The sequence below is a fragment of the Somniosus microcephalus genome, unplaced genomic scaffold (assembly GCF_052327205.1).
Source record: "Somniosus microcephalus isolate GS21.2 unplaced genomic scaffold, FLI_Smic_1.0 unresolved_chr3, whole genome shotgun sequence".
In the NCBI taxonomy this organism is placed as follows: domain Eukaryota; kingdom Metazoa; phylum Chordata; class Chondrichthyes; order Squaliformes; family Somniosidae; genus Somniosus; species Somniosus microcephalus.
The window spans coordinates 67,014,880-67,029,503 of NW_028225181.1; the positions used below are offsets into that span (position 1 = coordinate 67,014,880).

The 14,624-nt window shown below is 48.4% G+C and overlaps 2 protein-coding genes across 2 annotated transcripts in view; one reads left to right on the top strand and one right to left on the bottom strand.

Annotated features, from left to right (window-relative positions):
* Positions 1-12,393, top strand: part of LOC147091830 (uncharacterized) — a 62,797-nt gene extending 50,404 nt beyond the window's left edge. Inside the window, exon 3 of the mRNA XM_085976876.1 lies at positions 11,392-12,393. Within this exon, the coding sequence (XP_085833002.1) occupies positions 11,392-12,235 (844 nt within the window). The 3' untranslated portion in view covers positions 12,236-12,393. The remainder of the gene's footprint in view (positions 1-11,391) is intronic.
* Positions 3,284-14,624, bottom strand: part of LOC147091831 (uncharacterized) — a 39,327-nt gene continuing 27,986 nt past the window's right edge. The window contains exon 2 of the transcript XR_015075234.1: positions 3,284-4,228. The gene's annotated coding sequence lies outside the window, so the exon portion shown is untranslated. The remainder of the gene's footprint in view (positions 4,229-14,624) is intronic.

Below are 14,624 nucleotides of genomic sequence, written 5' to 3' on the forward strand. Positions count from 1 at the left end.
GCATATTCCCATAAGGAGGAAAGATGGAGCATCCAAAGCTAGAGCTCCCGATGACAAAGGATATCGAGGTTAGAATAAAACAGAGAAAGGAGGTTTACGACAAATGTCAGGTACAGAATACAGTCAAAAACCAGGCAGAATACAGAGAGTGCGGGGGAAATTGAAACAGGATACAAGAAGGGCAAAGAGACAATATGCGAAAAGATTAGCGGGTAACATAAAAGAGAACCCAAAAATCTTCGATAAACATCTGAAAAGTAAAAGGATAGTTAAATGAATGGTGGGGCCGATTAAGGACCAAATAGGAGTTCATCATACGGAGGCAGATGGTGTGGCTGAGGTACTGAATGAGTACTTAGCATCTGTCTTCATAAAAGAGGATGAAGTTAATGTCGCAGTAGAGGAGGGGGGAGTAGAGAAAGTGGATAAAAATAGATAGAAAGGAGGTGCTAAATTGGTTGTCATCACTCAAAGTTAACAAGTCACCCGGTCCAGATGGGATGCATCCTAGATTGCAAAGGGAAGCTAGGGTGGAGATAGCAGAAGCTCCGACCACAATCTTTCAATCTCCCTCAGATATATGGGAGGGGTGCCAGAGGACTGGAGGATTGCAAATGTTACACCCTGTTTAAAAAAGGGGAGAGGGATAAACCTGCTAACTACAGGCCAATCAGTCTAATGTCAGTGGTGGGTGAACGACGAGAGACCATTGTCAAGGTCAAAATTAATTCTCACTTGGAGAAGCATGGGTTAATAAGGGGCAGCCAGTATGGATTTGTTAAAGGTAAATCGTGTCTGACTAACCTGATTGAGTTCTTTGATGAAGTAACAGAGGGTTGATGAAGGTAGTGCAGCAAATGTTGTATACATGGACTTTCTAAAGGCATTTGAGAAAGTACCACATAAGAGACTTATTCGGAAAATAGAAGCACAGGAAATTAAAGGGATGATGGTAATTTGGGTATATAATTGGCTGAGGGATAGGAGACAGTGAGCAGTGCTGAGGGATGTTTTTCTGACTGGAGGGAAATATGCAGTGGGTTCCCCCAGAAGTCGGGATTAGGACCATTGCTTTTCTTGTTATATATAAATGACCTGGACTTGGGTATAGGTGTACAATTTTGAAGTTTACGGATGATACAAAACTTGGCAACGTAGTAAATAGTGAGCATAGTAGTAGCAGACTTCAGGAGGACAGAGACAGACTGTGAAATGAGCAGACACAAGGCAGATGAAATTAAATGAGGATAAGTGTGAAGTGATGCACTTTGGGAGAAACAACAGGGAGAGGCCGCATAATCTAAATGGAACTATTTTGAGGGGGTGCAAGAGCAGAGGGACCTCGGGGTCCATATTCACAAATCTTTGAAAGTGCCACGGCAAGTTGGTGAGGCGGTTCAGAAAGCATATGGGGTATTTGGCTTTGTAAATAGGGCCATTGAATACAAAAACAAGGAAGTTACACTAAACCTTTACAAATCACTAGTTAGGAACATAGGACAGGAGGAGGCCATTCAGTCCCTCGAGCCTGTTCTGCCATTCAGTGTGATCATGGCTGATCTGCGATCTAACTCCATACACCCGCCTTTGGCCCATATCTCTTGATACCTTTGGGAAACAAAAACCTATCAATCTCAGATTGAAAATTAACAATTGATCTCGCATCAATTGCTGTTTGCAGAAGAGAGTTCCAAACTTCTACCACCCTTTGTGTGTAGAAGTGTTTCCTAATTTCACTCCTGAAAGGTCTGGTTCTAATTTTTAGACGATGTCCCCAGTCCAAGAATCCCCAACCAGCGGAAATAGTTTCTCTCTATCTACCCTATCTGTTCCCCTTAATATCCTGAAAACTTCAATCAGATCACACCTTAACCTAGTAAATTCCAGGGAATACACCCCTAATTTGTGTAATCCCTCCTCGTAACTTAACCCTTGAAGTCCGGGCATCATTCTGGTAAACCTACGCTGCACTCCCTCCAAGGCCAATATATCCTTCCTAAGGTGTGGTGCCCAGAACTGCTCACAGTACTCCAGGTGTGGTCTAACCAGGGTGTTGTACAGCTGCAGGGTTTTGGCCTCAGCTGGAGTATTGTGTACAGTTCTGGGCACCACACTTTAGGAAGGATGTCAAGGCCTTGGAGAGGATGCAGAGGAGGTTGACCAGGATGGTACCAGGGATGAGGGACTTCAGTTATGTGGAGAGATTGGAGAAGCTGGGATTGTTCCCCTTAGAGCAGAGAAGGTTAAGAGGAGACCTAATAGAGGGGTTCAAAATGATGAGGGGTTTTGATCGAGCAAGTAGTGAGAAACTGTTCACTCTGGCAAGTGGGTCGGTAACCAAAGGTCACAGATTTAAAATAGTTGCTAAAAGAACTAGAGGGAAATGAGGAGAATTGTTTTCGCACAGAGGGTTGTTAAGATCTGGAACGCAGCATCTGAAAGGGTGCTGGAATCAGGTTCCACAGGAACTTTCAAACAATAATTGAACATGTCCTTGAAGAGGACTAGTTTGCAGAGTTCTGGGGATAAAGCTGGGGTGTGGGACTAAATTGGACAGCTCTTTCAAAGAGCTGGCACAGACACGATGGGCCGAATCACCTCCTTCTGTGCTGTCAGATTCTATGATCAGTGTGAACACGCTGGTGTCCCTTAAGGATCTTCGAGATTTTAAAGCTCTTCCCACAGTCAGAACATTTAAAGGGTCTCTCGTCAGTGTGAACTCGCTGGTGTATCAGTAGGTGAGATGACTGAGTGAATCACTTCCCCCACACGGAGCAGGTGAATGGACTCTCACCAGTGTGTAGGAGCCGGTGTCTCTTTAGCTCCCTGGAGCTTTTAAAGCTTTTCCCACAGCCAGAACATTTAAAGGGGTTCTCTCCAGTGTGAACTTGCTGATGGGCCAGCAGGTTGGAGGACCGAGCGAATCCCTTCCCACACACGGATCAGGTGAACGGCCTCTCCCCAGCGTGTAGGAGCCGGTGTCTCTTCAGCTCCCCAGGGCGTTTAAAGCTTTTCCCACAGTCAGAACATTTAAAGGGTCTCTCGTCAGTGTGAACTCGCTGGTGTATCAGCAGGTTGGAGGGCTGAGCGAATCCCTTCCCACACACGGAGCAGGTGAACGGCCTCTCCCCAGTGTTTAGGTGTTGTGTCTCTTCAGCTCCCAGGACCTTTTAAAGCTCTTCCCACAGTCAGAACATTTAAAGGGTCTCACGTCATTGTGAACAAGCTGGTGTGTCTGCAGGGTGGATGACTGATGCGCTATCAATAACTCAAAAGACTGAGATTAAACGAGTAATTAACAGGCTTTTATTAACAAGAGAATGAAGGTGTGCCTCGAGTGGTCGACCGGTCCAGAATGTAGAGGGACTGTGGAGCAGTCACCTTTATACCTGGACTCGTGGGAGGAGCCAGCCGAGACATGTACAGGCATGTACACAGTGGAATACAAACAGTGGTTTACCACAATGACTGAGTGAATCCCTTCCCACACACGAAGCAGGCGAACGGCCTCTCCCCAGTGTGAACTCGCTGGTGTTGCTTGAGCTCCCGGGGGATTTTAAAGTTCTTCCCACAGTGAGAACATTTAAATGGCCTTTCATCAGTGTGAACAAGCTGATGTGTCAGCAGGGTGGAGGACTGCAAGAATCCCTTCCCACGCATGGAGCAGGTGAATGGCCTCTCCACAGTGTGGAGGCACTGGTGTCCCTTCAGATCCCGGGGCTTTTAAAGCTCTTCCCACAGTCAGAACCTGTAAACGGCCTCTCATCAGTGTGAACAAGCTGGTGTCGCTTCAGATGCCCGGGGTTTTTAAAGCTCTTCCCACAGTCAGGACATTGAAATGGTCTCTCCCCAGTGTGAACTCACTGGTGTGTTTGCAGGTGGGATGAACAAACAAATCCCTTTCCACACACGGAGCAGGTGAATGGACTGTCCCTGGTGTGACTGCGCCGTTGAACTTCCAATGCAGATGGGGAACTGACTCCCTTCCCACTGTCCCCACCTTTACCCGGTTTCTCCCCGGTGTGACGTTGCACGTGTCCCACCAGGTCAGGCGATCGGCTGAATCCATGTCTACACACTGAACACGTGTGCGGTTTGTCATCGCTGCTTTCTCCTTCCATGTGAAAAGGCCGATGATATTCAGGTCCTGATGAATCGAGCGACCCTCAGATTTTGACGTGATGTTTGGTCTGAGCTTCCCGCCTGTAACTGCTCCACTTCTATAACCCTGTAAATCGAGTTCAGAAAAGGATCAGAGGCAAACTGTTGTTTAATTTTCCCCTTTCCGAACCAAGGGGCAGTGAAGCTGATTTTCAGGCCCCAGCTGCTGCACAAGTTGGTTGAAAGGATCAGCAGTAATGGTGGCTGTAATACCCACAAGCCCCCGGCACTGCAGAAAGTGCTCTGTTGACTGAGTCCTGCGCATGTGCTCATGGCCCCCGTGCTCTCCTGCTCTACAATCGCCCGTCCCGATCGGTCCGCAATGCGCATGCTCAGGGCACAAAACCCCACGGTTGGAACATCGGGCGCGCATGCGGAGCCGCAACAACTGGTATGCATGCGCGGCTCAGGTGGGAGCGAGTCAGTGTTTCACCTCAGCCGCCAGGGAGGTGCGCATGCGCAGGACAACCCAACATTCTTCCTGTCAGCAATCACTCCCTCGTTTCTTTCATAAAAACAGAAAATGCTGGAAATACTCAGCAGGTCAGGCAGCATCTGTGGAGAGAGAAACAATGTTAACGTTTCAGGTCGATGACCTTTCATCAGAACTACTTCTTCTTTAGTTTCAGCTGTGGCTCAGTTGGTAGCACTCTCGCCTCTGAGTCAGAAAGTTGTGGGTTCAAGTCCCACTCCAGAGATTTGAGCACAAAAATCTACGCTGGCACTGCAGTGCAGTACTGAGGGAGTGCGGCACTGTCGGAGGTGGCGTCTTTCAGATGAGATGTTAAACTGAGGCCCCGTCTGCTCTCGCAGGTGGACGTCAATGATCCTATGGCACTATTTCAAGAAAGAAATGCTTGCATTTATATAGTGCCTTTCATGACCACCAGACGTCTTGAAGTGCTTTACAACCAATGAAGTACTTTTGGAGTGTAGTCACTATTTTAATGTGGGAAAGAGCAGGGAAATTATCCCCGGTGTCCTAGTCAATGTTTATCCCTCAATCAATGTAACAAAATGATAGATTATCTGGTCATTATCACATTGCTGTTTGTGGGAGCTTGTTGTGCGCTAATTGACTGCCGCGTTTCCTACATTACAACAGTGACTACACTTCAAAAATACTTCACTGGCTGTAAAGCACTTTGGGGCGTCCGGTGGTGGTGAAAGGTGCTATAGAAATGCAAGTCTTTCTTTCTTCACTGTTCTCACCAGCGACCTCTTCTGGCAGTTAGTTGGTTGATTGACAGCCGAGAGTCCGCGCATGCGCACACGGAGCGGCGGTTTGGGCCGAGTCTGGCACAGCAACCCCTCCCGGTCACCAAGGGTAATAACTGCGCATGCCCAGAGGACACCAACGCCCCTCCCCCACTCGGAGCTGCACCTGCGCACTCGGATCCTGCCGGACGGAGTTGGCGCGGGGCATTCCGGGGAAAGGCCTTGATGTCGGTTCCAGAGTCGCAATCGGTGACGCAAAGTGAGTTTTCTCTGCTCCGATTGGGCGGAGAATCGCGCGGGGTGGTGGGGAGCGGGGGATCGGGAGAGAGTAAAGAGAAATAGAAAAACCTGAGAGTCCGCGAGGCCCCGGACCAAGCGGCGTCAGTTGGACGGACCACGTGATCTCCTCGGGGACACGTCACCCGGGCCCGCGGCCTGATTGACGGGAGCTTCCGACCAATAGGGAGCGAGCGGGGCGGGGCTGGAGGAGCGAGCTGGCGGCGGGTCCTCCAACCAATTGGAGAGCCCGAGGGGCGGGACTAGCGCCGGCTGATTGTCTGATCCGCAGGGCAGCGAGTTTCTCCAGTCCCTTGTCCGGGGCCAGGGGAGGCTGTGGGCCTTTATTCCCCTCATTGGACACAAGGCTCTTTGGCTCACAACACACTGGCTCAGGGTTTAATAGAGACTTTTTAAATTCATCAATAAAAGCAGATAAACCTCGTGCTTCTGTGGAACAAACTTTCTAACATTTTATAGAATCATAGAATGGTTACAGCACAGAAGGAGGCCATTCGGCCTATTGAGCCCATGCCGGCTATCTGCAAGACCACTTCAGGGAGTCCTACTCCCCGCCCTTTCCCTGTAACCCTGCAAATTTCTTTCCTTCAGCTACTCGAGGGGCCGAATGGCCAACTCCTGCTCCTATCTTCTATGTATCTATAATCCGAGGCACAGGTAGGCCCCACAGTGGCAGTGGCGGCGGACCTGTGAGGAGCGGCGGTGGTGATATAAGGTGAGGTGGTGGAGCAGGTAGGCCCCACAGCAGCGGACCTGTGAGGAGCGGCGGCGGTGATATAAAGAGCGAGGCGGCGGAGTTTATAGGGTGTCTGTAATTCTTGTGACACTTCCTGTGTCCCTGATAACTATGTGTGCGGGAAGTGTATCCAGCTGCAGCTACTGACAGACCACATTGCGGCGCTGGAGCTGCGAGTGGATACATACTGGAGTATTCGCGATGCTGAGGACATTGTGGATAGCACGTTTAGGGAGTTGGTCAGAGCGCAGGTAAAGGCTGCACAGGCAGGAAGAGAATGGGGGACCACCAGGCAGAGTAGCAGGTGCAGGCAGGTAGTGCAGGGGTCCCCTGTGGGCATCCCCCTCTCAAACAGATATACCACTTTGGATATTGTTGCGGAGGATGGCTTATCAGGGGAAGGCAGCAGCAGCCAATTTCCTGGCACCGTGGGTGGTTCTGCTGCACAGGACAGGAGGAAAAAGAGTGGGAGAGTTATAGTAATAAGGGATTCTATTGTAAGGGGAATAGATAGCCATTTCTGCGGCCGCAAACGTGACTCCAGGATGGTATGTTGCCTTCCTGGTGCAAGGGTCAAGGATGTCTCAGAGTGGCTGCAGAACATTTTGGAAGGGGAGGGTGAACAGCCAATTGTCGTGGTGCATATAGGTACCAACGGTATAGGTAAAAAAATGGGATGAGGTCCTAAAAGCTGAATATAGGGGGTTAGGAGGTAAATTAAAAAATAGGACCTCCAAGGTGGTAATCTCAGGATTGCTACCAGTGCCACGTGCTAGTCAGAGTAGAAATAGAAGGATATTTCAGATGACTACATGGCTAGAGGAATGGTGCAAGGGGGAGGGATTCAAATTCCTGGGACATTGGAACCGGTTCTGGGGGAGGTGGGGCTAGTACAAACCGGATGGTTTGCACCTGGGCAGGACCGGGACCGATGTCCTAGGGGGAGTGTTTGCTAGTGCTCTGGGGGAGCGTTTAAACTAAAATGGCAGGGGGTTGGGAACCTGAGGAGGGAGACAGAGGAAAGGGAAACAAGGATAGAAGCAAAAGACAGGAAGGAGAAAAACAAAAGTGGCAGTCAGAGAAATCATGGGTTTAAATCAAACATAGCCACAGTAAATAATAATTCTAAAAGGTGTAAGAGTGTTAAAAAAACAAGCCTGAAGGCCTTGTGTCTTAATGCGAAGAGCATTCATAATAAGGTGGATGAATTAGTTGCACAAATAGAGGTAAACGGATATGATATGATTGGGATTCCGGAAACATGGCTCCAGGGTGACCAAGGCTGGGAACTCAACATCCAGGGATATTCCATATTCAGGAAAGATAGGCAAAAAGGAAAAGGAGGTGGGGTAGCATTGCTTTTTAAAGAGGAGATTAACACAATTGAAAGGAAAGATATTAGCTCTGATGATGTGGAATCTGTATGGGTAGAGCTGAGAAATACCAAGGGGCAGAAAACGTTAGTGGGAGTGTTATACAGACCTCCAAACAATAATGCGGAGGTTGGGGATGGCATTAAATGGGAAATTAGAGACGCGTGCAACAAGGGCACAGCAGTTATCATGGGTGACTTTAATCTACATATAGATTGGGCTAAACAAATTAGTAACCATACCCTGGAGGAGGAATTCCTGGAGTGTTTACGGGATGGTGTCCTGGACCAATATGTCGAGGAACCAACTAGAGATCAGGCCATCTTAGACTAGGTATTATGTAATGAGAAAGTATTAATTAGCAGTCTTGTTGTGCGAGGCCCCTTGGGTCAGAGCGATCATAATATGATAGAATTATTCATTAAGATGGAGAGTGAAGTAGTTGACTCAGAGACTAGGGTCCTGAATTTAAATAAAGGAAACTACGATGGTATGAGGCGCGAGTTGGGTAGGATTGCTTGGGGAATGTTACTCAAAGGCTTGATGGTGGATAGGCAATGGCAAACATTCAAAGATTGCATGGATGAACTACAGAATTTGATCATCGCTGTTTGGCATAAAAATAAAACAAAAAAGGTGACTCAACCGTGGCTAACAAGGGAAATTAGGGATAGCATAAGATCCAAGGAGAGGACATATAAATTGGCCAGAAAAAGTAGTAAACCTGAGGATTGGGAGCAGTTTAGGATTCAGCAAAGGAGGACAAAGGGATTAATTAAGAGGGGGGAAATAGAGTATGAGAGTAAGCTTTCAGGGAACATAAAAACTAACTGTAGATATGTGAAGAGAAAAAGATTGGTGAAGTCAAGCATAGGTCCCTTGCAGTCAGAATCAGGGGAATTTATAATGGGGAACAAAGAAATGGCAGGCCAATTAAATACATTCTTTGGTTCTGTCTTCACAAAGGAGGACACAAATAACCTCCCAGAGATGTCGGGGAACATAGGGTCTAATGAGAGGGAGGAACTGAAAGAAATCAGTATTTGTAGGGAAATGGTGTTCGGGAAATTGACGGGATTGAAGGCCGATAAATCCCCAGGGCCTGATAATCGACATCCTAGGGTACTTAAGGAAGTAGCCCTAGAAGTAGTAGATGCATTGCTGGTCATCTTCCAAAATTCGATAGACTCTGGAACAGTTCTCATGGGTTGGAGGGTTGCTAATATTACCCCACTATTCAAAAAAGGTAGTAGAGAGAAAACGGGGAATTATATCGGTAGTGGGGAAAATGCTAGAGTCCATTTTAAAAGATGTAATAGCAGAGCACTTGGAAAACAGTGACAGGATCGGACAAAGTCAACATAGATTTACAAAAGGTAAATCATGCTTGACTAATCGACTGCAATTTTTTGAGATTGTAACTGGTAGAATAGATAAAGGAGAACCAGTGGATGTGGTGTATTTGGACTTTCAGAAGGCTTTCGATAAGGTACCGTAGAAGAGATTAGCGTGTAAAGTTAAGGCACATGGGATTGGGGGCAAGGTACTGACTTGGATAGAGAACTGGTTGGCAGACAGGAAGCAAAGAGTTGGAATAAACGGGTCTTTTTCCGAGTGGCAGGCAGTGACTAGTGGGGTACCGCAGGGATCGGTCCTAGGACCCCAGCTATTAACAATATATATACATAATTAATGATCTAGACGAGGGAACAAGATGTAACATCTCCAAGTTTGCAGACAACACAAAGCAGGGTGGGCGTGTGTGAGGACAGGTTGGGTGATTAGGCAGAAGCAAGGCAGATGCAGTATAATGTGGATAAATGTGAGGTTATCCACTTTGGTGGCAAAAACAGGAAGGCAGATTATTATCTGAATGGCAATAGATTGGGAGAAGGGGAAGTGCAACGAGACCTAGGTGTCTTTGTGCACCAGTCGCTGAAGGTAAGCATGCAGGTGCAGCAGGCGGTTAAGAAGGCAAATGGTATGTTGGCCTTCGTAGCAAGGGGGTTTGAGTACAGGAACAAGGATGTCTTGCTGCAGTTGTACAGGGCCTTGGTGAGATCACATCGTGAGTATTGTGTGCAGTTTTGGTCGCCTTATGTGAGGAAGGATGTTCTTGCTGGGGAAGGAGTTCAATGAAGATTCACCAGGCTGATACCTGGGATGGCAGGAATGACGTATGAGGAGAGATTGAGACGATTGGACTTGTACTCACTGGAGTTCAGAAGAATGAGAGGGGATCTCATTGAAGCTTATAAAATTCTGACAGGATTGGACAGACTAGATGCAGGAAGGATGTTCCCGATGGTCGGGGAGTCCAGAACCAGGGGTCACAGTCTAAGGATACGGGGTAAGCCATTTAGGACAGAAATGAGGAGGAATTTCTTCACCCAGAGCGTGGTGAACCTGTGGAATTCTCTACCACAGAAGGCAGTAGAGGCCAATACATTAAATATATTCAAGAAGGAGTTGGATGTATTTCTTAAGGCTAAAGAGATCAAGGGGTATGGGGAGAAAACAGGGACCGGGTACTGAATTTGGATGATCAGCCATGATCGCATTGAATGGCAGAGCAGGCTCGAGGGGCCGAATAGCCTACTCCTGCTCCTATCTTCTATGTTTCTATGTTTCTATGCTTCAGTTTGAGCTGGAGTGGAGATGGAGGAGAAGCTGCTGGGTTTAACCCCCAGGAGGACCCAACAATTTCCAATGTGAGACTGTCAAGGGAGTTGGATTCTAGGGGAGATTAGGTTGTTAAACAGACACTGTCCGTACAATGTAAAAGAGTATTGTTTTAGGAACAAGTATTTCTGTACAGGCTTTTAATCCAGTTTACATCTGCAGATTTGTTTTAATTCATTCTTGGGATGTGGGCGTAGCTCGCAAGAGCAGCAAATATTGCCAATCCCCAGTTTCCCATTGAGAAGGGGGTGGTGAGTCGCCTTCTTGAACTACTGCAGTCCGTGTGGTGAAGGTATTCCCACAATGTTGTTCGGTAAGGAGTTCCAGGATTTTGACCCAGTAACTATGAATATATCTGAATCAGGATGATGTGTGACTTGGAGGGGAACTTGGATATGATGGTGCTCCCATACAACAGCTGCCCTTGTCCTTCTAGGCGGTGGAGGTTGCGGGTTTTGGAGGTTCTATCAAAATTCTGGTCGAGTTGCAGATGTATAAAGTTCCTTTCCTTCGGCCCCTCCCCCTCCCCCCCCCCCACTCCCACCTCTCTCTCTCTCTCTCTCTCTCCTCCCATAGAGGCCAGAGTCTTGTGTAGGCCCAGACCAGGTGGTGGATTCCCTTCCCTGAAGGACATTAGTGAATCAGTTGTGTTTTTATGACAATCCGGCAGCTTTCATGGTCACTTTTTTCTAGTGCCGGCCCACCAAATGACCAGATTCACTGAGCTCAATTTCACAACCTGCCTTTGTGGGTTGTCTCTCACGCTCCCTGTTTTAAATTAATTTTACAGGGCACTGGAAGGGGAGGATTTACAGATGGTAAGCTCAAACCAAACCTCACTTCAAGATCTGACAGAGTCACTCGACTCATCGGATCTGAATATCACCGGCCTCTGAACATGGAAGCAAAGAGCACCGTTCACAGCGGGGAGAAACCGTACACGTGTTCTGTGTGTGGACGAGGCTTCAGCCATTCCTCTGGCCTATCGAGACACAAGCGCATTCACACCGGGGAGAGGCCGTTCACCTGCTCTGAGTGTGGGAAGGGATTCACTAATTCATCCAACCTGCTGACACACCAGCGTGTTCACACCGGGGAGAGGCCGTTCACCTGCTTCGAGTGTGGGAAGGGATTCACTGATTCATCCAACCTGCTGACACACCAGCGTGTTCACACCGGGGAGAGGCCGTTCACCTGCTCTGAGTGTGGGAAGGGATTCACTAATTCATCCAACCTGCTGACACACCAGCGTGTTCACACCGGGGAGAGGCCATTCACCTGCTTCGAGTGTGGGAAGGGATTCACTGATTCATCCACCCTGCTGAATCACCAGCGAGTTCACACTGAGGAGAGACCTTTTAACTGCTCGGACTGTGGGAAGTGCTATAAAGGTTCCGGGGAACTGATACGCCATCAACGTGTTCACACTGGGGAGAGACCGTTCACCTGCTCTCACTGCGGGACTGGTTTCAGGCGATCATCTGAGCTCATGGTACACCAGCGCACTCACACTGCGGAGATGCCATTCAGGTGCTCTCACTGTGGGACTGGGTTCAGGCAGTCATCTGCGCTCACTGTCCACCAGCGCACTCACACTGGGGAGAGGCCGTTCACCTGCTCCATGTGTGGGAAGGGATTCACTCAGTCATCCCACCTGCTGAGACACCAGCGAGTTCACACTGGGGAGAGGCCGTTCACCTGCTCTGAGTGTGGGAAGGGATTCACTCAGTCATCCACCCTGCTGAGACACCAGCGAGTTCACAAGTGACTGCAGGGGTTGGATTCTGTTGTTGCTGCTGTTAATCACATCCAGGACTGAACCATGTTCATTCTGACAGTTGGGGATTGTTTCTGCTGATGTTAAACTCCAGCCCAGTTCCCGGAGTTATTAATATTCTGGATATATGTCAAATAAATCAACTTTGTTTTAAACACATTGTTGTAGATTTTCTTCTTTCCCACCTGAGTGTTTAGCATCACCTGGCTGGAGCTCAGAAAGGACAATCTGGGGGAGGATCGTACGGCGGGAGCAGAACTCCAGCCTGGACACAGTCCTTCAGGGCCACACTGAGAGGGGCAAACGGCACTTGGTCTTTCTTGTCTCTCTTCACTGACAGCAAAGTTGTCGTGCGAGTTAATCTCGAGGTGTGTGAGAAACGTATCCCAGCCGCTCTCTGCCATGGTTCAGAGCTCCTCGGCACGGAACAGGAGGATCCTTTAGGAATGTACCCCAGTGCTTTTTTTTTAATGGCCTTATTAACCTGTGTTGCTACTTTTAGTGATTTGTGTATCTGTGCCCCTGGATCCCTCTGCTCCTCCAGCCCATTTAGACTCTTAGGGGGAAATTCGGTGGCGCCCCCTTTGGGTCGTTAACATCACCGGAGCTAATTTTAGCCCCCTGAAAAAGTTAGCGCCCCTGCGCATTAAATTCAGTGGTAGCGCCCCAGGCAGGAGGCGGGGTGCTACTGGAGGCACTCCTCTCCCTCTTGAGGCGCTACCAGTGAATTTCATGGTGCTTTGTGTAACAGCGCCACACCCGTCAGCACATAGCACTGCGTCATAGCAGACCTCTCTCCCTGATTAAAGCAGAGGGGCCTACCACTGTGCACACCGGGGCCCTGCTGGCCCACCAGGGAGTGGGGTGTCAGATCAAGAGGAACGCCGAGCTGAACGATCACGGCCAACACCCCGAAGAAGAAAGGGGAAGGGAGCAGGTGCTGGCAGTTGGCCAAAATTAAAATTTGCCGCCCGACACCTGCCCTTTAACTGGTGTCGCCGCGGCTGCAGGAACGACCCCTGACCCTGTCTGACATATCGTCCGGCGATAGGTCAGGGGTCGCAAACCAAGGTTGCAGCCGGGGTGCTGCGCATGGCGATGATATCATTGCCGGCGGTGCAGTGCCGCGGGGAGCTACGGACTGCCTCCGCCACTAACCTCCCGCTGAATATCGCGGGAGGCACAAAGCAACCCAATTTTACCCCCTTGTCCAAGTAGTGTGTGGCCTCCTTATTCCCACCAAAACACACCACCTCACACTGATCTATAGTGAAATTCATTAACACACCACCTCACACTGATCTATAGTGAAATTCATTAACACACCACCTCACACTGATCTATAGTGAAATTCATTAACACACCACCTCACACTGATCTATAGTGAAATTCATTAACACACCACCTCACACTGATCTATAGTGAAATTCATTAACACACCTCCTCACACTGATCTATAGTGACATTCATTAACACAACACCTCACACTGATCTATAGTGAAATTCATTTGCCAATTACATGCCCATTCTGAAATTTATTAATGTCTTCTTGCATTTTGTCTTCCTCAGTATTAACTCTACCTCCCAATTTGGTGTCATTGACAAATTTTGAAATTGTACCTCTGATTCCCAAGTCCAAATCCTTTATGTAAATGGTGAACAATAGTGATCCCAGCGCCGATCCCTGTGGAACACCACTTCCCACCTTTTGCCAGTCTGAGTGGCTACTCCCAAACCCTACTCTCTGTTTTCTGTTTTGTAACCAGCTTGCTATCCATAAACAGTATGTAAGATCGACAAGATGACCAAGGTCAGGCCGTGTGGAGTGAAGGGCCAGGCAGCAGAATGGATGGAAAGATGGCTACAAAACAGAAATCAGAGGGTTGGAGTTAAGGGAAGTTTGTTGCGATCTTTCCATCCATTCTGCTGCCTGGCCCTTGACTCCACACGGCCTGACCGTGGTCATCTTGTAGACCGTACATACTGCAGACACAGTGCGCCAGTGGTGGAGGGGGGTGGATATCGAGTCCTGTGGCAGGGGCGCTGATGAAGTGGATTTCTCTGTCTGTGAGTTTTGAGGCATCGCTAGTGGTGTTTTTCACCACTTTCCACCTTTAAAAAAAACCTTGCTGCTGGTTTATTAAAGCTATTAACAGCTGCTCGGGTGGGACACACCAATAAATGAGGCCTTGTTTCCCTCAGAATGACAGGCCTGAACCCGAGTTAGAAAACATTTAGTAATTAAACCAGACTGGGTGGGGCCTGAGGTGCGAGTTAGTGATGGAAAATTGGTGGCCAGCGTACTTCACACCAGGGCTGAGGATCCGGGGACTCGGGTTTCTGTGTCATTTATTGATTAATTTTGTTTATTGCCAAATCT